The sequence below is a fragment of the Lagopus muta genome, chromosome 3 (assembly GCF_023343835.1).
Source record: "Lagopus muta isolate bLagMut1 chromosome 3, bLagMut1 primary, whole genome shotgun sequence".
In the NCBI taxonomy this organism is placed as follows: domain Eukaryota; kingdom Metazoa; phylum Chordata; class Aves; order Galliformes; family Phasianidae; genus Lagopus; species Lagopus muta.
In genome coordinates, this window is record NC_064435.1 from 34,430,855 (window position 1) to 34,458,808 (window position 27,954).

The 27,954-nt window shown below is 37.7% G+C and overlaps 1 protein-coding gene across 1 annotated transcript in view; it reads left to right on the plus strand.

The window, feature by feature from the left end:
- The window catches only part of ARMC1 (armadillo repeat containing 1), a 31,634-nt gene extending 4,367 nt beyond the window's left edge, over nucleotides 1-27,267 (plus strand). The window contains exons 3-7 of the mRNA XM_048938776.1: nucleotides 2,100-2,191; nucleotides 20,918-21,107; nucleotides 24,257-24,373; nucleotides 24,462-24,536; nucleotides 25,123-27,267. Coding sequence (XP_048794733.1) covers nucleotides 2,100-2,191; nucleotides 20,918-21,107; nucleotides 24,257-24,373; nucleotides 24,462-24,536; nucleotides 25,123-25,314 — 666 coding nt within the window. The 3' untranslated portion in view covers nucleotides 25,315-27,267. The remainder of the gene's footprint in view (nucleotides 1-2,099; nucleotides 2,192-20,917; nucleotides 21,108-24,256; nucleotides 24,374-24,461; nucleotides 24,537-25,122) is intronic.
- The last annotated feature ends 687 nt before the right edge of the window (nucleotides 27,268-27,954 follow it).

The window sequence follows — 27,954 nt, forward strand, 5'->3', positions numbered from 1 at the left end:
CTAACATTTTGATATGTTATAGGATCCATCAAGGAGAAATGTTTTTCTCCCCATATCCAGTTTCAGCTCAGTGCTTTCTTCTATCTGATCAAGAAGTGGAAATTTTTTTTTCTCCAGTTTAAATCCAGGGTTTTCTTTGTATGGTACATTTGTAATGATATATGATTTTGAATGTTTTCAGTAATAAAAAAAATTGAAGCAAAGAAGGTAAAACCATTTTTTTTTCTTAAATTTGGACTAAAATTTTCAGAAATTGGACTCTGAAGTTAAGGAACTGCCTTAATATTTCAATTGTAATGATGAAAAGCAAGTATGGACTTACTAATTAATATGATGGAATCACTTGTGAGCTTTAAGCTAACATATGAGTATTTTACTGAACAGAGGCTCCAACCAAAGTCCATGAGAATAATATTACACTTCAGTAGATTGCAGTTTGTAAATATAAATGATCTGACTTCTTTGAAGGTGCAGATCTTTGCATCTCCAATGGAGTTGGAAAGCAAGTAAAAATTTCTTATGCTGAACAGCCAGGTCATTACAGTCACTCTGACAACCTTATCCCTTGCTCTGTTTTAGTGTAAGCTATATTTTTGTGTAAAGAATATGTACATAAAGGGAAAAGAAGCTGCCTACGTTTTGGCCCTTAATTATCTGCTTAGAGAAGGAGGGTATCATTGTCCAAAAGCATTACATCCTTGCTGACTTGCCTAAACAGACTACAAATACAGGAAACATTTTCTGCAGTTAAGGATTCTTTTAATGTGCTCGTTAGTAGTTTAGAACTATCATACAGGTGTTTTCTTAAATACTTCCAACTAAGGATGAATATACAGCATTTACAGGCTAGAATCATGATGTTGAACCACATCAGGAAACAACAGATATCTCATTTGAAGTTTGTAACATGTCAGACAATAGTCAGACTTCCCCAAAAGGTAGTTCTACCTATTATATGCTGAAGACAATTTAGAAAGAAAGAGAAGGGACTAATTATCTGTCTCTGAAGGGAGTAAGGAACATGTTATTTTTAAATCAGCTAGTGAGCAGCGTAGTTATTATATGACTTTATTTAAAGAGTTAGTGCACTTCTAAATCTTGTTATCGCAACTAATTTTATAGCCCATTGCATTTGTGAATGGCAAGATTTTCTGTGTGTGGTTCTTGTACTTCCATGACTAAAACAGATTAAAGCAAATGCAAAATACACTTTTAGAGGTTCCTCCTAAGAAGAGTTTGACAGCACTGAGAATTGAGAGATGAGTTAGGAAAAGGACTTGAAATTTCAACTGCAAGGGTACTGTGTTAAGGGTAACCACATAGTTGCCCTTGTTGGCTGGAGTCAGCAATGTGAAGTTTTGCAGAGAGTTTACCTTGAAGGGCAAAAAGCCTTGGGCAACATGCAGCTGATAGTTCCCAGCTGAGGTAAAGGCAACCTAAGCAGCTGATGGCTGCTGCTATATCCTTATTCTTGTACTTACGTGGAGTGATTAATTACTCCAATGTTATAGGTATTTTAAACTTTATAAACCCTTTTTGCTCTTACTGTTTCCAGTATTGCAATTAATCTTTAGAAGCTTAGAAATGTAGCAGACCTCTATTTCTGTGGGCGGTAGAAACTTGGTGGTGGTGAATCCATAGAACTACTAGAAACACAGCATATAAAGAATTACATTAGATCTTGGAACATAGTAGTGTTGGCTGGAAGGAACTTCTGGATGACATTTACTTCAACTTCCTGAACTGCTTTTGTAGTGGGAAAAAGAGTTTTCATAATGTCTAACCTGAACTTCTCTAATGACAGTTTTCCTTCTCCTTGTTATGTTGTCTACTGCTTTAGAGGAAGGTCATCTTTGTAAAGGCTCTGTGGGTTAGTTGTAGACACTCTCTTAGTATAAGCAAATCTAGTCTCTCAGCCTTCTCATAGATTGGGTAGTCTTGCTTTCTGTGTGCTTGAGAACAAAACAATTTATTTAATATTTACAGCACGTGATAATACTTCTACTAGAAGTGGTATTGTGAATCTTCTGCAGATTTACAGTGATAAAAATAAATGATTATGTACTGGAAATGTTGCTGATTTGTCCTTTCTATTTTAGGCTCTCCGTTATTTGGCAGAGTGCCGTGCCAACAGAGAAAAGATGAAAGGTGAATTGGGTATGATGCTCAGCTTACAGAATGTGATACAAAAGTAAGTTTATGTTGAGTTGTTGTATCCAAAGACAGCAAAAACATAACATGCTGTTGCAAAGTAAAATTTCAACTATCATTTTGTGTAGGGAATTTTTATTATTGCATTCTTCCTTGTCGAAGTTGAGGTTGCAAGCAATGAATGCTCTTTGTTTTGTAGTCCCACAAAGCAATTGGAACATAGAACAGAATAAATAATACTTTGGAAGTCATTTGCCAAACAATGGATTTCTGGCCCTTATTAAAATCAGTAATTTTGTCTCATCCTTTTAGGTTGTTTTGTAACTCTTCTCATTGTTTTATAAAGGTTTCTTGCTCTAGTGCATTTAATGGAAATTACTGCTATCTGTCATGTTTTTCTTTTATTCGTACTTTTAGGAGAGGAAAGGGTATATGTAGTGCGTTTGTCTTGATATGTTTTAGAAAGCTTGTATCTACATATTTGTGTTCAGGAAATGTCTTGCTGATGGAGAAGAAGTTAATGAGGTTTAAATGACAGGTTTTTGTATGGGTGTATAAAAATAATCAAATTAAGTCTTACAGTATTGGCATTTTTAAAGGACAAGATTAATTAAGTTAAAATATACAGAAGTCTCTACTTGCTACTTTATAGTAACAGTAAAATTGGAATGTGTAGGTAGTATTAGAAGCATTTTTTGCAGACCAGTTAGCCTTTAGTGTAGATTAGTTGTCTATTTAAAGAAGTTTCTTAGCATCTTATGTAATCCACAAGAAGATGGTGAAAGGGGAATAGTATTTGTTATCAGCTTCTGTAGCTTACATAATAGTACTGAGGAAACAGTCTTAATTAAAAATTTTGTTTAAATAATGTTATGGAAATTTCTTAGGCATCATTTTTTCTGTGTTTCAACTTGAAGCCTACAGAGGTTGGAAGCAAAGACAGGTAGCTCAGGAGCAATACCGAAGAATTATCTGAGCAACCAGGGACTGGACTAGGAAAGCTAAGGTCCTGATAGAGTTAAATCTGGCCAGGACATCAGGGCCAACTGTAAGTACAGGGCTTCTGTACGTATGCTAGTGATAAAAGAAAAACTAGGAATAATATGGTTTCTCTGATCAGAAACGGGAGAGTTAATTATCTGGGATATGGAAAAGACTGAGATTCTCAATGGCTTTTTTGCCTCATTCTTAACCAGGAAGTGCTCTCTAGCCATGCTGCACAAGCTGCAGAATGCAAAGGCAGGGTGTGGGAGAATTAAGAGCTACCCACTGTAGAAGGTTCTGTGGTGATGTGAGGTGCACAAATCCCCCAGAACCTGGTGGGATGCATCTGCAGGTCCTGAGTGAAGCTGCTTACCCTACTATCCATCGTATTTGAGAAGTAGTAACAGACTGTTGAAGTTCCTACTGACTGAAAAGGGGAAAAATAACTTGTTTTTGTAAAAGGAGAAAAGGAAGATTTGGGGAACCATAGACTACTCAAGATGATGGAGCAGTGAACTGTGTAACTGTGGTACATGGAAAACAAAGGGGTAATTAATGACAGCCGACATGGCTTCACAAATGATAAATGGAGACTGACAAATCTGGTATACTTTTACAATGGTGGTACAGCATTGGGTGATAAGGGTAAAGCAACTAGTATCTTTTACCCAGACTAGTGCAAAGTATTCTGACACTGTCTCACATGGAATCCTTGTTTCCAAATTAGGGAGACATGGATTTGATGAATTGACCACTTGGTGGATAAGGAATTGGCTGGTTAGTCACACTCAGAGAGTTCCAGTCAGTGGCTCAGTGTCCAGGTGGAAACCAGTGGCATTCCTCAGGGGTTGGATCCAGGACCTGTATTATTTAACACCTTTGTCGGTGACATGGACAGTGGGATTGAGTGCACACTCAGCAAATTTACCAACAATGCCACGGTGTGTGGTATGGTCGACGTGCTGGAGGGAAGGGGTGCTGTCCAGAGGGAGCTGGACAGGCTCAAGAAGTGGGCCTGTGTGAGCAACGTGGGGTTCAAGAGGGCCAGGAACAAGGTGCTACAACCCCAAGCACAGACATAGGATGGGTGGAGAAAGTATTGAGCCCTGCAGACAAGGATTTGGGATTGTTGGTGGATGAGAAGCTCAACTTGAAGAAGCAGTTTGTGCCTGCAGCCCCAAAAGTAAACCATGTCCTGAGCCACATCAAAAGAAACGTGACTAGCAGGGCAGGGGAGGTGATTCTCCCTCTTTGCTTCACAGTTGTGAGACCCCGCTAGCAGTACTGCATTCGGCTCTGGGACCCCAAGCAGAAGAGGGACATGAACCTGTTGGAATGAGTCCAGAGGAGATCATGAGGGCGACCAGATTGCTGAAACACCTCTCCTACGAAGACAGGCTAAGAGAGGCAGGCTTCTTCCACCTGGAGATGAGGTATCTGGGGAGAGTTTGTGTCAGCCTTCCAGTACCAAAAAGAGGAAAGGTGGGGAGAGACTGTCAGGGAGTGTGGTCCCAGAACATGGGGTAGGGACTTTAATCTGAGTGAGGGTAGATTCAGATTAAATATAAGGAAGTAATAATTTACTGTGAATGTGTTGAGGCTCTGGAACAGGCTGCCCAGAGAAGCTGTGTTCAGGGCCATGTTGGATGGGACTTTGTGCAACCTGATCTAGTGGGAGGTTCCCATGCTCATGGCAGAGTTTCCAACCACAGAGTTGGAGCTAGATGATCTGTAAGATCCATTTCAATCCAAACCGTTCTACGATTCAGCGATGAAAAGGGCATAAAGTTCAGAAACATGAAGAGGAGAGAAAAGTCAGTTAAAAACTGGGTATTTTGTAGATTCATTTTTTTCTAGAAAGCTCTTTGGCAAGAGTAAGAACATACATTTGATTTATGTGCTTGTAACATTTGGAATGTGTGATATGATGAAAATTTAAATATGTAGCATCTTCAGACACAAGACTTTGTCGTGTGCTTGTCAGGATTTTAGGTTGTAATGCTGACAAGAAATGCTGAAGCTAAGTTTTGTTTTGCCCGGAGAAATATGGAGAAAGATAGTAAAAACTGCTGAGAAGCTAGATGAAAAATTGTGTCACACAAAAAAAAAAAAAAGTCTGTTTTTTTTTCTCTGTTAGAAAGTCAGTAGGGGAGACAGCAAGGTCTTCTTCAGTTTTGCTGTACAAAATGGAGAATTTCTCAGAAAATGTTGTTGTTCTTTGAACTGAAACTAAATATTAATAAATGCAGTAATAAATGCTTTGGTCTTAGTGACTTCATTCTATTCATTCCATTGTGCTTTCTGGAATCTGAATATCTAACTCATCACTCTAATCCATAACTTAATTGGGATTTTTGAGGATTTTTTCTGTTGTCTTCCAGAGCTCATTTATCTTGACAGGTGAAATGCATCCTGTGATGTGAATTGTGCCTTTTTATCAAGGATTTTATAACTGTCACCATTCACTTTCATTGATTTCTCTCTTATGTGAACAATATTCATGGGCTTTCCGTGTTCAGTGCTGAACTGTTACGAACTGTATTCCATCACTGATGGTATTACTGCTTCCTGAGCAGTGAAGGGTAGCCCACGTGCACAAAGAGTCAGGTTGACAACTATGCAGTTTGCATCCCTTAGACTTCATGCAGTTCAGCACTGAACTAACAAACACTACGCTTTGAATGTCAAGAGTTTTAGAATTCTAGTTCTCTTCCACTATGCTCATCTTGAAATTTGAGAGCTTCTTTCATCATTTAAGTGACTCTTGATAAGCCTTGAAACTCTTTAGTGAGATTTTAGGTTTAGGAGTGGAATTTCTTGACAACTGTGTGTATCTCACCTACACCAAACTGATCTAACAGATCTGAAAATTTTGAATGGTTGATGCCATCAACTAGAAAATAGCTGGCTTGCTAATTAAGTTTGTTCTAACAGTACAGCAGAACTTCAGTAACAGCCCACAAACCTTTTGTTGAGAGTGAGATACAACCAATGGAAGAAAAATGTAGCGCTTATTTGAACTCTTTATCCTGTATGTAAAGTACTGTTTCCTTCAGAAGACAGTTTATGATGAAAATTGGAGCTGTCTGCCACCTTTTTGTCTGAGAAGTGCTCTCTGTAGTGCATCACAGAAAATGGACAGGAAGTAGTTACATGAGAGACATCCAGGTTTAACTGTAACTCTTTGAGGTACCAGCAGTTCTCATTTCACTGGCTTAGCAGTCCCCTAGTATTCTTAGATGAGCTTTGTGATACTCATTTACAGCAAGGTTACAGGTTAGCTGTGAACATGCTGCTGTTTCTTAAAACGATCAGTCAGCTCATTCCATTTCACATAAGGAATAAAGGATAAGTTTTAGGTTCACAGTCAATGACAATGATTTTTCAAAATGTAAGAATACCAGTTTTTGTGAACAGAAGAATAACAGATTTTAGGTTTAGAGACTGAAGCTTACAGGCTGTAGAGCAGCAATATGAAATGTCAGCTCTGAGGATTACAGAATAAAAATTTGAAAGGAGTGATATATATTTGGGATGCTTTTTCAAACTAAACCTGATGTGCAACTTGTATGACTCTGAGATACTTCATATAAAAGGTTTTATAAGCTTCTGTGTTATTTAGGACATATGAGAAGCTGTTCAAGTTTCGTAGAATGCTTCAGGACAAACTCTGAGTACTAAAAAATCCCTTCCATACTTGCTGTATTTTTTTATCAGGGAAGGTTTTGTTTTTGTGCATCCAGATCTGCTTAGTTTTAGGTGAGGTTTGATGCATCTTTCCTTTGAGTTTTGCAGTTTAGAATAAGAATTGTGTGGGGAGAAATCTGACCTTTAAAATCCTTACACAGAGGATTCCAAATGTCTTTTTTAAATTGTTTTGTTATTATAAAAAATGCTTCTGTTGAATTTGTTTGAGAACTTGTGTGCGTACAAGCACGTGTATAAATAAATAAAAAGACAAGAGGTGGAAGTTCATTGAAGAGCTGTACTTCATTGCATTCTAGTAGTCATAGCAATTATTTAATATTGAAAACTAGTTTGGTTGCTGGCTTTATGAATTGTATGGAGTACTTAATGTGTCCGTATGGACTTTATAAAATGTTATTAGCAGCTTCTAGAATTAAAATTAATTAGGATTTATAGCCTACAAGGAAATATACTAATTTGTGTTCGGAGTGAAAATGACTTTTCGTGGACAGTAAAGGTCAAAGTTTATAATTTTTGTTGATCTTTATGAGGAGCATAATGAAACATAAATATAACTAACGTGTATTTAAAAAAAAAAAAAACACAAAAAACAATGAGTCAATATACTGAATAGCTCTTATTATGGAATAGGAAATTATTGAGGGTAAAATTCCAATTACTTAGCTAAAAGAGCTTTTCAAGATAGTCTTCCTTTGCCAGGGTGTCAGATTTAACAAGCTGAACTAAATCCAGTGCATTAATCAGCTCTTTCAATTTATTACTTGCCTAAGAAGATTAGGGCAATTAATATGTGCTTAATTAGAGTCCCTTGCAGATATGGTAAAATACATGCAGTCTATAATTGCTGACTTCTTACTCAATTTTAATTTTTGGTTGTCTTAATTACCTATACTTTTTGAAAATTTAATTATTCGTTGAAACCAGCCAAGTTTAAATTTATGATGTCTGACAAAATAATAAAAAAAACCACAACCACAGCAGAGCAGAGTAGTATTTGCTGAAATAAAAGCAGCAGGAATGTAGTATCACAACAGGTTTACCATCATAGTTGTATGACATACTTCTTTGTCTCCTTTGTGAGAAAGGAAGAATGGCATGGGCAAAAACCATGTATTAATTAACAAGAAAGCAAATTGCATCTTTAAAGGCATATAGGGTAGTGGAAAAGATGTTAACCATATCATCACTGGCCACAGGATAATATTTGGGATGAAAATGTAGCTAAAAAATTCTGACAACTTTCCATGTTTACTATATTTAAGAATGTATGCTATTGATTGGAGTATTCTAATGTAAAAAAGAGAAAGAGAGAGCTCTTTATAGAGGTTTTAATTTTCTGTACATTAATTGGTAATTTTATCATTCTTGGTCATTATTGTGTGGGTTTTTTTGTTTGTTTAACATCAAAATGGAGAGATGACTGAGGCAATGGGTAATGGGAAGCTTGGTTCCGTTGCATGATTGTTTTTGAATTGTACCATACTTCTGATTCTGAGAAATTGATTTCTCTTGGAAAATCACTGTTATCACGTGTCTTAAATATTCCTTGAGCAGAAGGTTACAAAAATGTTGTTTCCAGAATTTAATTTACATTGCATCACTTAGATGTGTTCATCTTTTCCATACTTCAATTCCTGGCCTGGAAGATGCTCTATTCCCTGTTCTCTTTCCTGTTCTTTCCTTCCTGTTATCTTTCCAAGCATACTTGCTTTACCTGCTCTGTTTTATTTTGCCTATTGGAAGTTAAGTGCTTCTAGAAAATTACATCCTTGGTTGTTGGTGCATCTCTTTGGGCTGTGGGGTTCCAGTCTGTTCAGTGCTGCAACAACGTGCTTGTTAATAATAGATGGTCACAGTAGGAGGATGCCTGCAGGCTGCTTCATTCAGGATTGTGAAGCAAAGTGGTCAAATATCCCGCTCCTCTGTGTCTAAGTTTCCTTAAGGAATGACTTTTTACCTATTTTGTTAATCTTAAATTCAGAAGTGGTTTATTTTTTATTTTTGGAAAAGCATCTTGTGTCAAAAAAAAACCTCAGTCCCACAAACAGTGCAGTATTGGGAATTACAAGCAAAATCAATATGTCCTCTCTAAATATAACATTGTGTTTGTTCTAAGTGGCTGAATACTACTTTTGTCTGCTAAACAACTTCCTGGTATTTGCAGATTATATATAGGAGGGATTGGAGGAATCAGGGAGCAGATGGGTTCAATGTCACAGGCAGCCTACCTCACTAAGGCATGTGTATATATATATATATATATATATACACATATATGTATATATATATGTATGTCAAGGTTTTTGCTCTTTTAGTTTATAAGAGTCATGGCAAACTATAATTGTAATTATTTATTGTAATTGTATATAGTAATAGTATAGTGTATATAGTAATTGTTTTTAAAATGTTGTTTAAAATATTTTTGTATTCTTGTAATAGACTTAGTGTTACGAAAGCATAGGGAGCTATGAACTCAACACAGATTCAGGCACAGATGCAAATGATAACAAAACACAAAAAGCGTTTTTAGGTGGTAATAAAATGATGTGGCATCCAAAAAATTGGACTTCAGCTGTGGAATAATGGACTTTCTGGGAGAATGTTAATTATTTTTGTAGGATTAACCAAATACAGTGTAAAAGCTCAATAGATGAGTGTCATTTGTAAGAACAGTCCAAGACTTGATGGCCAATGGTTTGGATAAAAATAGTCATTTAAATATTGAAGTATTACTGTGGACTTTTATTTTTCAGGGTTTAATGGAAGTTGGCAGTTAAAAACCTGTTCTCAACCATTATTCTGAGTGGTGCAGTTTGGGGGACGGTGTGTCACACTGATATTTTCTTTTGGTGTGTGTGCAGAGTTGGTTGCAGAAGAATCTGAATGTGTGACCAAATGGAAGGATCTGTACTCTGTGCACTATAACATGCAATGGACTTGTTTACTTTCAACATTATTCCTTTCATCTTGGGACTTTTCTGTAGTCAAAGTGGTATTAGTCAAGTCATCATCCTGGGCTCCATCAGAAGAGGGGTGGCCAGCAGGGACAGGGAGGTGATTGTCCCCCTCTACTCCACTCTTGTGAGGTCCCATCTGGAGTACTGTGTCCAGGTCTGGAGCCCCCGGTACAAGAAAGACAGGGAGCTGTTGGAGAGAGTCCAGAGGAGAGCCACGAAGATGATCAGGGGACTGGAGCACCTCCCCTATGAAGACAGGCTGAGGGAGCTGGGCTTGTTCAGCTTGGAGAAAAGAAGGCTGTGGGGTGACCTAATGGCAGCCTTTCAGTACCTAAAGGGAGCCTACGAACAGAAGGGGAATCAACTCTTTGAAAGGGTTGATAACTGCAGGACAAGGGGAAATGGTTTTAAGTTGAGGGAGGGGAGATTTAGGTTGGATGTCAGGGGGAAATTCTTTACAGAGAGAGTGGTGAGGTGCTGGAACAGGCTGCCAGAGAGGTTGTGGATGCTCCATCCCTGGAGGTGTTCAAGGCCAGGTTGGATGGGGCCCTGGGCAGCCTGGTCTGGTATTAAATGGAGAGGTTGGTGGCCCTGCATGTGGCAGGGGGTTGGAGATTCGTGATCCTTGAGGTCCCTTCCAACCTGGGCCATTCTGTGATCATTTATTCTACTCAACCTGTTTGCTTACTGTGCTCTTCACAATCAGTACTGTGTCTTCTCTAGCCATTGAAGTGGTTGTTAACCCTGAAATTAGGCTTTTTGTGCATTTGTATTTTCATTCATGCATTACTTTTCTGTAATTTCTATTAGATATTCCTCTCTCAGTTTGCTTTTACTTCCTGCTGTCCAAACTGCTACTTCTACGATATGACCTTCCACTTGATGTCTGCCATGTGCGTCGTGGCTGTTGGTTGTGTGGCTTTTCATTGTTTGGTCTCTGTCTCAGCAACCATGGTTCAGTATTTATTTTTTGTGAAGAGTGGGCAACAATCATAATTGCTTTCAGTGCTTTTTACTCAGAAGTGAAGAAATGAGTTGGGAATTTTGAAAATGATCTAGTAGTTTTTCACTATAGGCAAGAAATATCGTGAAGAATATTGCAGAATAAAGAGGAGAACTTGGAAACTGCAAAAAATATCTGAAGTATAAAATACTGATAAGGATTTAAATATATTTGTGTTCAATGTCTCAGCCAATTTCTTCCTTACTTAGAAACTTTCCGGAGCATAAAGGTAACTGTTTGACAAAGTAGTGTGAGCTTAAGGTGTTTTTTAATTCCTATTTTTTTCTGCAGACCTTTTGTTTAAACGAATAATGGTCTCTTGAAGCACTGTGGTTTTGAATGTTAAAAAATGAAGTTATTTGCAGTCCTGCAAGAGTCCTGATGTACTAAACAATATAATCTGAATTTATATTTCAAAATCATGTACTATATGGCAATAAAAAAAATTACTATTGTGCTGAATTAAGTGCATCAAAACTTGTTTGATGTTACAATGCCATAAGGAAAATGTTTTTGTAGTGGGATGCAGTACTGAGGTGGGAGGGAAAAGATTTTATGTGGATTGGCAGAAGAGACAGGAATAGTGGCAACTCAGGGTGCCTTTAACACTCAATAAACCTTGTAGTCAGCTGATGTCGAAGTATTTTAGAAATAGTGACCTTCACTGGTTACTATTGAGTTTACAAGAAAAAGTGCTGAGGTAGGTTCTTCAATGATATGCTGACTTTTCCTGACAGCTCACTAAAATAAAGAGCAAAGGAAGCTTAAGGTGCTTTGAAATGAAAATAATAGATGTTATTGTCAAGTATTTAATACTGCAGGTGTGGGTTGACAGTATTGTAGTCTAGAGCCATTTATCTGTGAGAAGGGAAGAGGTAGATACTTACCTCTGTGAGGTTTCTCATCTTTCCTTGCCAGTATCAAATGTCTGCTTTTGGATTAAAGTATGCAGATGATGCTTGTCCCTAGCTTTTGACCTTCATGCAAAGTGTCTGTACAACAAAAAAACAGAAACATGCTGTCCTTTTGGATAGCATTGAAGCTCCTGGTAATACTGGTTTGCTTCATAAAACAAACATAACAATAACCTCACAGTATGTACACTGTACTATCATTGTGTATTATTATGTGACGAATTTAATGGCATTAGAATAGATGATAACACAGCAAGTGGCATTTGGCTTCCTTCACGTTCCTAAAATCTTATGGACAGAGCCTAAATTCAGTACTACCAATATTCCTACCTGATTGCTACAGCATTGTTATTGGTAAGGATTACCTTTCTAATTCCAGCATTTGATATCTTGCACTGGAAAGGACTGAAGAGCAGTGTTACCCTTAAGATTTTAATGCCAATGCAATTTGCTGAAGCCATGTAATGAACATGATTTGTCATATAAGGCCATTAAATAATTACTGTTCATTAGCAGGCAAGATGTTAAAACTAGCTACTGTGAAATTTGAAGTGGAGTTTGTGTTTGTTATGCACACTCTTGTCTAGCAAATGCTATTCTGAAGCCTTTTGAGTTTAGTTGAGTAACAGGCCTTGATTTTTTTCCCTTTTTTTTTTTTTTTTTTTTTTTTTTTTGTGATGGAGAACGTGTCCATATGGTAGAAAACAAGCTGTGGAAGATCAAAAGTTGATCTCCATTTAGCATATAAATAGCAAGAGTTAAACAAAATTGGATGAATAGATGGGTTAAGCATATGGCATATGTACAATGCTGTTATCCCATTCTTGTAAGTTTGTTCTCTTCTTGTGATCAGAGGACAATAGAATAAGTCAAGGGAACAGTCTAAGCATTAGGTAATTATTCTGTTTGCTAGATGTTTAAGATTATATTGTGGTTGCTGACTTCACTGTAGCTAATGAATTGTACTGTGATTTTACTCAGATTTGCAACTTGTGCTAATAATACAGTGTAGGTTTGATTTTTGACTTATTTTTTTTAAACAGTCTTGAGACCATCAATCACAATATTTACATGATATTTCTCTGATTTTCTGAGATCAGATTTAAGTTGAGCTGGAAGTGGCACTAGGAAATGCGATCTTCATTCCTAATGTTGGTGAAGTATTTCTTGTTTTTAGTACAAAATCCACCTAAGGACATTTGGTTTCCTTTTTCTTTTCCAATCTTTTCCCAGCTTAGTATCTCGTGGTCAAGTACACAAGTAGTGCAAGTAGAGACTGGAAGCCTAGCATCTTGCAGGTCTGGAAAGCTCTCTAGGAAAGTCTGTCTGTCCCTGCCTAGTTTACATTGTGTGCCAGCCTTGGAGTAAATAAAGGTGACGTATAGCTAGCACTTGGCTGATACCATTAGGGTGCTGTCACACGCACAACTGCACTCAGACATCGAGCAGTCCAGCTGCTTGATTTCTGGATTTAGAGGCTTGTGGTGCTGCAGCTCTGAGTGTCACTTCAGACTTCCCACTCCTATAGGCTCTTTTGTTTTCCTTATGAAATGATTTCTGATTGTTAACCCACTGCTATGCTGATATGCCTTTGGATAGGCAAGCATCCTGCTTTCTACATACTTGAGAATTCTGACTTATTTTAAAGAAAAGGGATGGTAAATCCTTCTCGACAACTGCTTTACAATGTTATCTGGCCTTTACTATCTGTTTTAGGGCTCAATGAAACTGAACAAGTGGTGTACTGGAATGGGTAGCGTGGTGATAGCACCTTCCTGGGACTGTGTGAAAGTGTACGCTGAAGTAGTACTCCCTTTTGAGTTGCTTTCAAATGCCTTCCCTGTTGCCTGGAATGAGTCAGGAGAGCAGCCATATGCTTGTGAGACCAGCGTATCATGGGATACACAAAAAGCACACAAGAAAGAGCAACATTCTTGGAGATAAGAAAAAATCTTGCCCTGGCACTGGAGCAGAACAGCCCATAAAACCCGCCAGATCAGATAACTGTCTTGAAACAGATTGCTTTTTCTCTAATACCATGCTCTTTCTTTAGGCTTGTCATTCATGCTCAAAGTTTTCATCAAAACCGTGTCAATCACTGTGTTTCACTTCTAGAATCAAGGATTAGTGTTGTGTTTTTTTTTCTCTCTCACAGAATATAGCAATTCTTTGCAATTTACTACTCCTTTAGGTAGCAGCAGTTTCTATCTTTGAATATAGGGAGAATGAACTCTGAAAGAAATTGGTCACCCGGAAATAAAATGTATCAATGGCCTTAAGGACATAAAACAGTTGCATTTGCCCAATAAATTTGGAAAGGATTCATGTCAATCCATTAAGTTTTGTCTTGTGCTTTTTTTTTTTTTTTTCCATATAGGATACCACATTATATTTATTATAGAAATAAAATCTTGGAGTTGTTTTCACTTTCAGTTCACTTTCAGTTCATGTTAGATGTCTATGAGTAGGCAATTTAGTATGGCATTCAGTTGAACTTTCTAAAGGTTTTCACAGAATCATTGGAACAGCTGAAGCTGGCAAGACCTTTAGGTCCATCTGGTATGAATCCTCCTTAAGCAGAGACACCCAGAGCAGGGTGCCTAGGCTCATGTCCAGGCAGCTTTTGGAGAAGGGTGAGATTCTGTATCCTCTCTAGGCAACCTATGCCAGTGCTCAGGCACCATCGCAGAGAAAAAAAATATTTCCTGATGTTCCAACATACACTCCTGTATTTCTGATTGTGCCCATTGATTCTTGTTCTTTCACTGGGCACTGCTAAAGAGAGCCAAGCTCCATCTTCATTGCATAAAATCACCCCTAGCCTTTCCTTCTTCAGGTTGAACAGTCCCAGTTTTGAGCCACTTGGACACAGCACTCCAGGTGTGGCCTCACCAGAGCTGAGTAGAGGGGAAGAATTACATCCCATGACCTGACAAGACTTTGCTTAACACAACACAGGATACCATTAGCTTTCTTTTTGTCAAGGGTATGCTGCTGGCTCATGTTCAAATTGGTCCACCAGCACATTTTGCACCAAGCTGCTTTCCAGTTGGGTGGCCACAGCATGTACTTAGGTCAGGGGCTGATCCTTTGCAGGTGCACGACTATGCACTTCTTGTTGAACATCATCAAGTTCTTGTCCGCCCATTTCTCCAGCCTGTCAAGGTCCCTCTGGATGGCAGCACAATCCTCTGGTGAGTCAGACGCTGTCCACCCAGTTTTGTGTCATCTGCAAACTTTCTGAGGGTTCACTCTGTCATCCAGACCATTAATGAAGGTGTTGAACAGAGCTGGACCTGTTATTAACTGCTGGGTTATGCGGCCTGCAATCAGACTTTGTGCTGATCATTGCACTCTGGGCCAAGTAAGACTTATCTTTGGTATATCAGTGTTGACTGCTCCTGATCATATTCTCCTTTACGTTCCTGGAAATCAATTAGGATTGATTAGGGTGTTCCACCACTTTCCCAGGGATTGACCACCTTGTAATTCTGTGGGTCCTCCTTCTTGCCTCTGTTGAAGATAAGTGTTAATAAGAGTTGCTTTCCTCTAGTTCCCAGGCACCTGTCCCAGCTGCAGTGATGGTTCAAAGATTTTCAAGAGCCTTGAATTCTCATCACAAATTGATTAAATACAACCAAAAGCACTGTCATTGCATAAGTGTGTCTGGGCTTTAAGTATGGAATTAAATGACACAAGTCTTTTTGATACTATTTGAGATGTTACTAAATCTTTGGCAAACCCTCTTTAATTTGAAAATCTCCCGTGTCTGGGTTATAAGCTCAGTAGATCATTCTAATGAAATTCCATTCTAGTATTTCTGTTACCAGTTTAGCTAATATTCGTTTAAAGCATAATGTATGCCATTAAGGAAACGAATATGGTGGTTTCTGTGCATTTTCGCAGGGTCTGCTGTACTTCGAGCAGGGTTGTGGTTGCATCTGTTCCTCCTGATTCTGGGGTGCATATGTGCATATGTTTATATTAAATAAATATATATATATATGCAAAATTATAGAAAGGATAGAGTAGGTTCTCTATACATGCACACGCATATATAAAAATACATAAAATACATATATAAAAATATATAAAAACAAATATTTGTGTTTTCCCATTTTGGAGAAAGACTCTTTCATTAGTCTTTCTCAACCTTTATCCTTCCAAAGGAGGAAACAACTGTTTACATTTACATCAGATATGACTGTACTGGGAGGACTATTGGGCACATTCTGTTATCATTTATGATGCTGTATGTAGATCACATGCTGATGATACAACCATAGTGCTATGTGCTACGTACCCATTCTGTCCAAGCATACATACTTTACACACATCAAATAACCTTTGGAGTTGTGGCCATTAGTGTTCTTGTTAAGTTCTGTATTAAAATATTAAGTCCTGATTTTAAAAATATCTTATGTTAAAAACATCTGCAGCATTTGGACCGTGTTTGTAGACTTATTTTTAATTTCAAAGAAAATGAGAAATGTTTCTTCTATCCTCTTCTCACAGATACAGCACATGTCACTTGGATTCTGTGTCCATCATACTTACACAGCCAGTTTTGAGTGAGCATAATGGAAGGACAGGCAGCAATCTAGGATGACAGGAATTCAAGAAGACAGTTAAAATTAAAGGTTTGGGTTTCTGACAGGCATCTTCTAAATCTTGCTGAAGTAATGTAAGATGTTATCGCCAACTCTTTCTCTCACTTTACTGCAGCCAGAGATGATCGTTTCCCCAGCAGCAGAAGACTAGGTACTACATAGTGACTCAGTAATAGTTTCCTACACCTTCTGTGGTGATGAAGTACCATTCAGGAGGAATGGCAGAAAAATAAGCAGAAATTTGCTTCTGCTGCTGTGGCAGTGCTGGATTAGATGGCGATGAATACGGGCGTCAAAAATCACTAAAACACAATTGATGAGAGGGCTTGTGATGGTGTCTTTGGTACTCTCTTCTTTTAAGGTTTCATTATTTTCTCATTCCAGGCAACAAAACTACAGCCCATATGTCAAGTTTATTTTTGATGCTTTTGTTAGTTTAATATTTTTCAATTTTACATGTAATTTCATTGTTTTTTGTCTTGTTACATATATAACATATACATACGTATATATGTGCATAAAAGCACATATTTGAGCATTTGGTTTTACACTAGAGAGGGTTTTTTATACTTGTTTTATTTACAGATCGATGTTTATCTAAGGGAAATCAAGGTTTCTTTTGTTTTCATAGCTGTTGTGTATATTGCTTTAATGAATGTGTAACTGACTGATGCAAAACTTCTCTTAACTCATTTTTCCAGTACATTTGATTATAGAAGGCTTTGTGGGAGATTTTGTTGTTTTTTGTTGTAACTGAATTGCTGAAAGTATGTGCATTAGTGCAAAATGAAACTGTGTGTGTTATTTTATTGTTATTTTTGAGATTGTCTTGCAATCTGACATTCTTACGTCACGTATTCTTATGTCATTTGCAGTGTGTGAACTTCAGGCTCTTTTCATTACACAGTCGCTCATTTAGCTCAACAGATTCTACTCTTAAAAGTAAAATCTTGTGTTAGGGACATTTTTAAATGTAGAAAGGATAATTTGTGTTATCATTTGTAACGTAGTGATAGGTGGTATTAGTCTTTCATGTAAAAATAAAGAAAATTATTTGAGTGTTTTGTGTGTGTATACATATCTACCTGCATAGACTTGTTTTGGGGGTAACTTAGAGTGCTTGTATCAAATAAGAGCAGCAGGCTGGAGAGTTGGGTGGGAAAGAACATGAGGGAGTTCACCAGGGGGCGTGCAGAGCTCTGTATCTGGGGGGGAGTAACTGCACGCCTCAGTAGAGCTTATGGGCTGACATCACAGAATCACAGAATTGTAGGGGTTGGAAGGGACCTCCTGAGATCATCGAGTCCAACCCCCCTGCCAAAGCAGGTTCCCTACAGTAGGTCGCACAGGTAGGCATCCAGGCAGGTCTTGAACATCTCCAGAGAAGGAGACTCCACCACCTCCCTGGGCAGCCTGTTCCAGTGCTCCGTCACCTCACTGTAAAGAAGCTCTTGCGCATGTTTGTGCAGAACTTCCTATGCTGCAGTTTCCAGCCATTTCCCCTTGTCCTGTCTCCACTCACCACTGAAAAGAGTCCGGCCTCGCCATTCTGCCCCCCACACCTTAGATATTTATAGACCTGGATCAGGTCCCCTCTCAGTCTCCTTTTCTCAAGGCTGAACAGACCCAGTTCACTCAGCCTTTCCTCATAGGGGAGATGCTCCAGGCCCTTCACCATCTTCGTGGCCCTCCGCTGGACTTTTCCAAGAGATCCCTGTCTTTTTTGTACTGGGGAGCCCAGAACTGGACGCAGTACTCCAGATGAGGTCTTACCAGGGCAGAGTAGAGGGGGAGGATCACCTCCTTTGACCTGCTGGCCACTCTCTTTTTAATGCACCCCAGTAAGCCATTGGCCTTTTTGGCCACAAGGGCACACTGCTGGCTCATGGCCAACCTGTCATCCACCAGGACACCCAGGTCCCTTTCCGCAGAGCTCCTCTCCAGCAGGTCATCCCCCATAATACATAGACATACTAGAAATAGTACATACATACATAGACATACATAGACATACATAGACATACTAGAAAGGAGTTCTGCAAAGAAGGACCTCGGGGTCCTGTTGGACAACAGGTTGGCAATGAGCCAGCAGTGTGCCCTTGTGGCCAAGAGTGCCAATGGAATCCTGGAGTACTTTAAAAAGAGCAGCCAGCAGGTTGAGGGAGGTGATCCTGCCCCTCTGCTCTGCCCTGGTGAGGCCACATCTGGAGTACTGTGTCCAGGTCTGGGCTTCTCAGTACAAGGACAGGGAGGTTCTAGAGAGAGTTCAGCAAAGGCTACAGAGGTGTTGTGGGGCCTGGAGCATCTCCTGAGGTAGGGCTGAGAGAGCTGGGACTGTTGAGCTGGAGAAAACTGAGGGGAGGATCTTATCAGTGCTTATAAATATCTAAAGGGTGGGAGTCAGGTGGATGGGTGCCCAGTGAAAAAAGGGACAGTGGGCACAGGCTGGAACACAGGACGTTCCATACAAACATGAGGAAAAACTTTACTGTGAGGGTGACAGAGCACTGGAACAGGCTGCCCAGAGGGATCATGGAATCTTCTTAAGAGATACTCATAACTCACCTGGATGCTTTTTTGTGCAACCTAGTGATAGGGAATCTGCTTTAGCAGGGGAGTTGTATTTGATGATCTTCAGAGGTTCCTTCCTACCTCTATGATTCTGTGATTCTCTTTAACTCACTTGATAGGTACATATGTATATATATATTATATATATGTATATACATATACATATTATTATACATATTATATACATATGTATATATATATACATATATGTATATATATATTATTTTTTTTTGATTGCAGGAATTTGTAAAAACTAATGTCTGAGTGAATTTCTTAGTGTCTTGATAAGGTGTCACTTCTACACAAGCTAGTTTATTACTATCTCAAGACATCAGCTTGCATGGCTTTGCTGTTAAACTTTATCACCTGTTACTTTATCTTGTGAATTATGGAAGGATCAAGTTGAAGTCTTTGTGAGTTTTCAGCACTTGTTTCTGTTGAATTGATTTAAGCATTTTATTTCCTTGGTTGAAAAGCAGAATGTAAGCATGTATTTAAAAATTGCACATGTGCTAAATTAGGTTTAGGCAATGACTCCATCTATTTTTCCTTGAATTCTAATGCTTACTAATGTTCTGAGTGACCACAAGAACTCAGGTGTACTTCTCTGAAGTGGTGCTGCCTAATCAGTGTGCACAGAAGGAAAAGGAAAGAAGGCTAACTGGTAGCCCTGCAGGTTGTGAATTCAGAGTATCACTAAGGTTGGAAGAGGCTGCTATGATCATGTACTCCAGTGGACAACCCATCCCTACCATGCCCACTAAGCCACGTTCCTCGTGCCATATCTACATGGCTCTTGAACATTTCCAGAGATGATGACTCTCTTGCTTCCCTGTGCAGCTGGAATGCATTACCACTCACTGAGAAGAAATTTTTCCTAATCTCCAACCAGCTCCTAACGTGCTTGCTTCACTGTTCTTTCTTGGCCATGTGTTAGGATGGAGAAGATGTTTAACGTATGGTAGTTAAGAAAGTAAAATAGGAAACAAGAAAAACAATTCCAAATGTACTTGTTAATTATTTGGTCTTTGCTAAACAAAACAGTGAATCACAGATTCACTGTTTTAAGATTAATTGCATGCTCATGCTATAATAATTTTGTTTCTGCACGTGGATTTAAATCAGTGTAGTAGTGTAATTAAAACAAGAATGAGTTTGGACAGTGGATTCATATTCTTTATTAAAATTAATTTTCATTAATCATGAGAAATTATTGTATGTTCATTTTTCTATTTGAAAAGTGCATATCCTTTAGATTTTTAATATAATCTGGGATTCTACTTTGCTGTTGTTGCTCGGCAACTTTTGAGAAGAAGACATTTGCGAAGGTTACAGTTCCATGGAGAAATAATTTTTGTTATGTAATGATGAAAGTGGGAAAAAAAAGTATCTTAAAACGATTGAGGCTTTTTATTTAAAAACAAACAAACCTCCATGTGACTGAAGTAACGTTAGTGTGCCGAGAATCTACTGCTGCTTTTTGTTTCTGGTTGTCCAGCTAATGTAAACTGTATTCATGTAGTTTAAGAACCATGATTTGTTTATGATTATGTAAGAATTAAAGCAGCTTTAAAATCTGGAGAGTGTGTAATAAGGAAATAGATTTCTGTAATTCCAAGCCCCGGTAAAGTTTTAGTCATAGTTTTTGGTCTTTCATTTGTATGATGCCTTGGAAGAAGTTAAAACAAGCATGACCGAGTTCTGTTCAGTTGAGAGTGCTAAAATGTGAGTGGAACAGGAGCTCATGAGTACAAAAGTGGCCTAAACACTCATTTTCAACTAGATTCAAATGACAGAAAGTGGTTGAATATGCCATTCACTGACTGAATTACTGTTGGATTTTTTTTCTTGTTGTTTCCTTTTTAGAAGTCCATTTTAACATTTTTGCTGTGTATTGACTGTGTAATTGCATTTCTCTAGCATGTGGAATATAGTATTTCAGTTGCTAGGACATAAGTGATAGCTGGAAAACTAATGTAAAAATAAATCTTCACACACCTTAATCCCTTTTTCTTTAAGGACCACTACACCTGGAGAGACTAAACTCCTGGCTTCTGAAGTCTATGACATCCTTCAGTCTTCCAACATGTCAGATATGGACAATGTGAATGAAATGAATTATCGTCGACGGAAAGCCCAGTTTTTCCTTGGCAGCACAAATAAACGTGCTAAGACAGTGGTTTTACATATCGATGGCCTTGATGATTCGGTAAGGAGACCCTCAGCACTGGTGTAAATAAGGCATACTGTACTGAGATGTGTTCTGCACACACAAGTGATGTGATTCAGCTAGTTGTGTGTGTGATATCATCAGCAGTTTCTTTGAATTATGTTTCATACCACAGGATTGATACAAAATCTTGCATAAAGTGAGCATACTCAGAATGTCTAAGGACATTTGTAAGGCAAGTTTCCTTTTTTAACTACTATAAAAACCATTTTCTTCCTGCTTTTCCTTTCTTTTCTTCTTCAAGAGAGAATAGAATAAACAAGGTACCTTCAGCAGTTTCACTCAATGTCTTGTGCTTGTAGCAATCTTAAAAAAAGTTTATTTACGTGTAAGAGATCTAAACAGCTATTTCTTTATTTGCCTTAATTTGGAAACACTGGCGTTTTCTTTGAGTTGGTTTTGCTACATCTTTTCACTGACTGTGAGATCTTTTCTACTGTAGTGACCAGAATGGCATTTGAGTTAATGAGGTCTCACTGAGTCTTTATATAATGTCAGAATTACTTCTACGGATTTATCTACCATACCCCTGTAGATAACACCCCAGGGCCATGTTTGCCTTTTTACGGCTGCCAAACAGCATGTAGACTGTTTAAGCATGTTATCCACAAGTGCCCTCCGGACTCTGTATCTTTGGTTTTGTACCCATTTTAAATGATCAGACCTGATCCTTTGCTTTGTTGCTTTACATTTTGCCAAGTAAGCGTGTCCACAAGCCCAGTTCATCAACAACATGCCCGTCGTACTGCTTTCGTAAGACCATAGTTAATTGCTTTAGAAATAACATGCTGTTGTAGCTCACTTTATGCAAAATAAATATTTTTTGCAGTTTTGTCTGTCCACTGCTTGCTCTGCTTAGAAAGGCAGAGAAAGAAAGAAAGAAATTTCCAAGAAAGAAATTTCATCCACTTTGCTGTGAGTTTAGATGTGCGAATTGTAGTTCGATTCTATCTTAAAATCATCTTTATGTGTACTTTGACAAATGGAACCTAGGCAGATATGTGGAGTTTTATGTTTCAGGTGTTGAGACAAAGGTATTCGCTTTTCGTCTTAAAAAGTGCAAGAAATTTTGATATTCAGATCCAGAGAGCAAAACTGCAGGGTTCTGTTGTTGCCTGGAGCACACCAGCATGCTTTCTTAGCTCATTGTTGAAGAAAAGAACAATCTGACTGTGTGCTAGCTGGAGATATGCAGTGTAAATAGCTCTGTATTTCATCAGTTGATTAAAGAAATGCTAGTGATACTCCAGATTCCCATCCAATGGTTAAACATCCCTATAGTGCTGTTAAAAATGTCGGACTAAGTTGGGGACTTGGAAAATGATGAAAGATGTGAACAATAAAAGCAGCTTAGTTTCATTCAACACTTCATACCCACCTTAACCAGCAAAGAGAGTTAGCTGAGTGTCAGGCAGCATAGCAAATAAATGCAGGGCAGTAAACACTGTGTTCTCAATTTACCTCTGGGTTTTTTCAGTCATTTGGATTAGAGACAAAAAGCTGCTGTTAGGAAAGATGACAACTCCTAACGTTTCTGTGTATTTCAAAACCTCAAATAGCAAGTATTGATTACTTCAGCAGGAGAGGGGAAAGGTCAGTTGTTATTTACTGTGCAGCAGGATGTTTTTGTTCGAAGGTCTAATTACCAAAATAGATTATAAGCTTGAAAATTAAAAGAAAAGAATAATGAAGCAGTAGTTCAGGAATTATATTTTGATGGATTTTGTGCCTCATTTGCCAAAGTTAGACATACTTTTCAAAAGACATTTGTTCAGCAAAGCTGGAAGATTCCAAACTACCAGCTTGTTGAGGGTTCTGAATAGATGTTGGTAAGTGTTATCCTTAAGAAGCGTCTTCAAGAAGATGAATTACCTGATCACTGAAAACCTTGTTGTGAATTAAACTGAGGTGCCTAAGGCAACTTAACTTGGGATCTCAGTCAAGTTCTATTACAGCATTGCCATACAACTGTTATTTATTTAGGCCAAGAAGCTACAAATGAGTTGCTTCTTGTGTCTAAAAGTAGTTTAGACATTCACTCGTGGAAGGCAAACTGTGATCTTTGCATCAGATACTTCTTTTGTATAATAAATGCAGCCTATCTGACAATGTTAATTTTTGTTGTCAAAAATGTTAATTGTTTCAGTACATAAACTTATACAAATGGATTGTTTCATTGTGTAGGTTGAACTACTGACAACAAACTGATTCAATCAGTTGTTGGAGAGATTAAAATAAGTTTGTTGACTTGTTGTGCATGAAACTGTACCCGGTACTGACCAGTAGGTATTTGGGAACTAACATTAATAAGCTTTGAAATAACTCAGCATTTAAAACGTCACCAAAGCTTGGACTAAAAGTTAAACACATCATTATTTTGAACCTTGTAATACTGTCAGTTCATTTCTGATATAGTGCATCTTTCCATTTTTTCCCTTGTGTGCTAGCAGTCTCTCCAAATATATTTTGCTCCCTTCTGTTACAGCTGTCTTGTCATGCAAATACTAAGAGGAAAGAAAAATAGAACATTCAAAGATAATATAGAACAGATGCAACTAGTACAGATCAATGTAATGCTACAGCACAGTAGGCGATGTCACTTGCTTTAAACATAACATTCTAAGGGTCATCAACCAAATATTTTCCCTTTTGAAATAATGCTGTGTAGTGATGTCCATGAGCTGCCACAGTCGAAGCAACTGCAAGATAGAACAGCTGCTCTGATGCTTTCAGTCAGTATGGATGCAAGGTGTCTGATAAATAGCAACTTAAACACTAACTACTCATCAATGAGCACTTCAGTCAATCAGAACTTAACCAGAGGGGACTGTGTTGCTGATCATACGGAGAAAAACATTCTTTGCTTTTCAGCATTTTTCTCTAATTATTTACAGTTGATTCCATCCTTCTTTGATTTCTAAAGTGTAAGCAGTTTCTTTCTTTTTTTTTTTGTGACAGAAGAATCTAATATTTGTGTGCATAAATATGTGTCTTAGTTTTTCTGTTTTACAAAATTGCTGTTGAATAGCTACCTGCCTTCAGATGTACAGGAATTCCTTAGTGATTGTTAGCTTTTACGTACTGTATTGTGTAAATACTTCATATGTGGGGCCTTTTTTTTTTCCTAGTCTCGAAGAAATCTTTGTGAAGAAGCTTTGCTGAAAATTAAAGGTGTTATTAGTTTTACATTTCAAATGGCTGTTCAGAGATGTGTGGTCCGAATTCGCTCAGACTTAAAAGCAGAGGTAAGTGCTCAGTAATTCTCCAGCTCCTGGCATTATTGTATTTTTGTTATGTTAAGTTCTTGATTATTTTTCTTTGCACTTGTTCTAGGCTTTGGCAACAGCAATAGCATCAACCAAAGTTATGAAGGCACAGCAAGTTGTAAAAAGTGAAAGTGGTGAGGAGGTAGGATATGTCTCTTTCTAAATAGAAATTTCTTGACTCTTGAAATTTCTTGACTTTGCTTCACTCTGTTTCTAATATAAGCACCACTGTGTCCATAACACTTGATGCTGGGTAACTGGATCTAATAACCCACACCCATACACCTAATACCCACCTAAGGAGAACAAAGAGTATTATATGTCAGGACATGTGTACATAGAACACTTTTGTAGAACTTATCATTGAACTATTTAGAAAAAGGACAAAAATACTGGAACCTTTTCTCTCCTTAATTATGTTTTCTTGATATGAAAAGAATCAGATTAAAAAACTTTTTTTTGTAGCATCAATTCCTGACATGTTTTAATTTCATAACTATAGTAGAAGACTTACAGCTGTTGGAGTTGTATCTTTCTTCCATGTTAAGCCAGAGCTTTTTGTGTATACCTTCCAAGCATGGTAGATTCTAGATGTGTCAATTTCTGTACTCACTGTCTGGGCAGGGAGTCTCACAGCATCTATGCCTATAATCCTGAATATAAAGCTTCCATTTTTTTCTTTCAAGTTGCAGCATTTGACATGATTTTAATCCCTTATGTTTCATCAGATGCTAGTTCCGTTCCAAGATACTCCAGTGGAAGTAGAACAGAATACAGATCTACCTGAGTATTTACCAGAAGATGAAAGCCCTAGTAAGGAACAAGATAAAGCAGTGTCTCGTGTTGGGTCACATCCAGAAGGTGCAGCAAGCTGGCTCAGCACAGCAGCAAACTTTCTATCCAGATCTTTCTACTGGTGAACTTGTGTTTGGTGTTAAAAAGACTGTGTGAGCCAACAGGGGGGCCAGTTTTCCATTGGTGTGGTGAACTGCCAAGTGCAATTTGCAATAAATTATCACAAAAATTTTAGATTACGCAAATGTATGCTGCATTTTACATTTTATTGGACATTTGACCTGACAGGACAGGGGTCAAAGGACAGAGGCCTCCAATCAAATTGTTCCTTTATTTGTTTTTCATGTAGATTTTATTGCCTCACTTTTTTTAAAAAATGGGTCCACTATTATATACCAGACATTTATGTGTATAGAGCTTTAGGTTTGACTTCACATAAAACACATGATGGGGAGAATCCATTTAACTTAAGACTCAGGGCCTCTGTGAATGAAAAATCGTAATAACTAAATGTGTATTAAGTAAAATGCCCTTTTTATTTCTGCATCCCTTAGGACTAATTTGATTGAATTTTCTCTATTCTGACTATACAGAAAGAAAATATACAGTCTGCCTCTCTTTTTACGTTCATTTTTTGCCAACCCTTTTCACAGAATGAGCATGATGCTCCCTTTTTGCTATTAAGCTAGCATCACTACATTCTTGAAACTTATAACCATTGTATTTGTATTGCTTTTTTTTTTTCAGTCTGAATTTAACCATTGGAGTGCTTGAGATTATGAAATAAGGGATTGAGTAAACACAAGGATGTGTACATACATTGTACAGTAAATAAACTAGAACATATTTGTAATGATGGTTGTGACTGGCTCATGTATATAAATAATAAATACCACTGACTGCTCTTCAGGCTAGTTGGGAAGACAGTAGCAAAAAAGTGGTCTAAGGTAGTGACAGCCTATTGCAGCTCTGTTTGAAGAGGGATGGAGGCTGTATTTGGCTGAGAAATGGTGTTAGGAAATATTTAATGGTAACTGAAACTTAATGAACTTGAAGAATAAAGCAGAACTGAATGCCTCTTTTGCCACAGTGCCACTCATAAATTTAGACTTTAATAACCCTTTTTATTTTTTTTCACCTAACAGACATGACTTGTAAGTTCTCTCCTCTTAAGTCTTCATGAGTTTCCCGTAGAAGTACATCAACTTGGACAGGCTTAAAAACATGTACAAACAATTGGCTTTACCTTGTTACTTACAGACAGTATAGATCTAAAGATGTCTTAGGAATTTATGTGACCAGAAATGATAATAAAAGCAAAACTTTTGTAGGTGGAGACTAATATAGATCTGAGCTGTTAGTATGCACTGTGTGCCTGAGAGGATTCTATGCACAGTGCTTGAAAACTGCAGTGCCACTGCTTTCTGCACTAGAGAAGTACAGCTGAGAACTTTAAATAATAATATAAACCTCATTATCCAATGCTTTTTTTTTTTTTTTTGGTGTGTGTTAATGTATTTCCTATGTTGTTAACTATTTTTACCACTTTGGAGACTCGGAGAAAAAGTTTAACACATCAAAGTTATTCCCCTGTGCCTGTGCACAAGGAATACAGGAAATTCACATTATGGAAATTCATTCCATAGTACTACAGAAATGCAGAGGGATGATAATGTAAAATAATTACACAGGTCAGAATTCACCCACCCAAGTTATTTGTCATTCTAGGACAAAAAAAAAAAAAGAAAAAGAAAAAGAAATAGTAAAAGAAAAAGAAAAAGAAAGAGAAGCTTGTTGGCAGACTAGGTGTCTCATGTTTTTTAATATAACTAGTTTATTTTTGATTCAGGTTTACACGCACAGATTGAAAATACAGGCTTTTCAGGGCATGTATTGCTTTAAATATGTAATACTACTCATATTGCTGTCTAGAATGTTACAGTACCAAATGTGTTTAAAAAGTCCTCTGTTCTATAGCCATGAATGCAGAGTTTGTTTTTCTGCATTAACATCTGTTTGCATTTGCATTGCTGCACATCTATTTAATAAAAGACTACACCCTTCGGATATTAATGGTTCTATACCAGTAGGTATGAAGTTTGTTTGTGCATTCGGTTTGTAGGTGTGCTTTTATGACAGTATTGCAGCTCTTGTAGAACAGTTCAAGGCATCTGTAAAAGTTTTTGAAATATATTGTAAAATAATAAAGGATAATATAACTAAAAATATGGCTGCTGTTGGCTTTTTAAAGGTTGTGACATTTGAGTTTTTTGTGGTACTACAAGTACATGGTTATCTTATTTAACAGTGCAATACAAGTTAACAGTCTTAATGAGACCTTTGCTGCATGTCACAATGAGGGTTTTTTGTATCTTTACAGCATACTTTCATTTCAAATAAAGCTTTTGTAAAGAATAGGTAAGTAGAAGCTACTTAAGGATATAATCTCTAATTCATTCTTAAGCTTTTTTTTTTAAGAACATCAGTTTTCTTTGACTGATGGTGTCTAGCACATATTTTGTTAGGGAAAATAAGCAAGCTTCACTGTGGTAGTTGGTTTTGAAAAGCTTTTTGTAATCAAAAAACACATAGTTGATGATTTCATACTTATCCTTTTTCAGAGTTCACGTGAAAGGTAATAAGGCTCTTTGACTTAAGGAGATGAAAATTAAATAAATATAAAATAGAGGCTTGCAGAAAGAATTGGAACTGGCAGACAGTTGTGGTCTCACATTGCTCTAGCTATTTCTTGCTTTCCAAGGAAT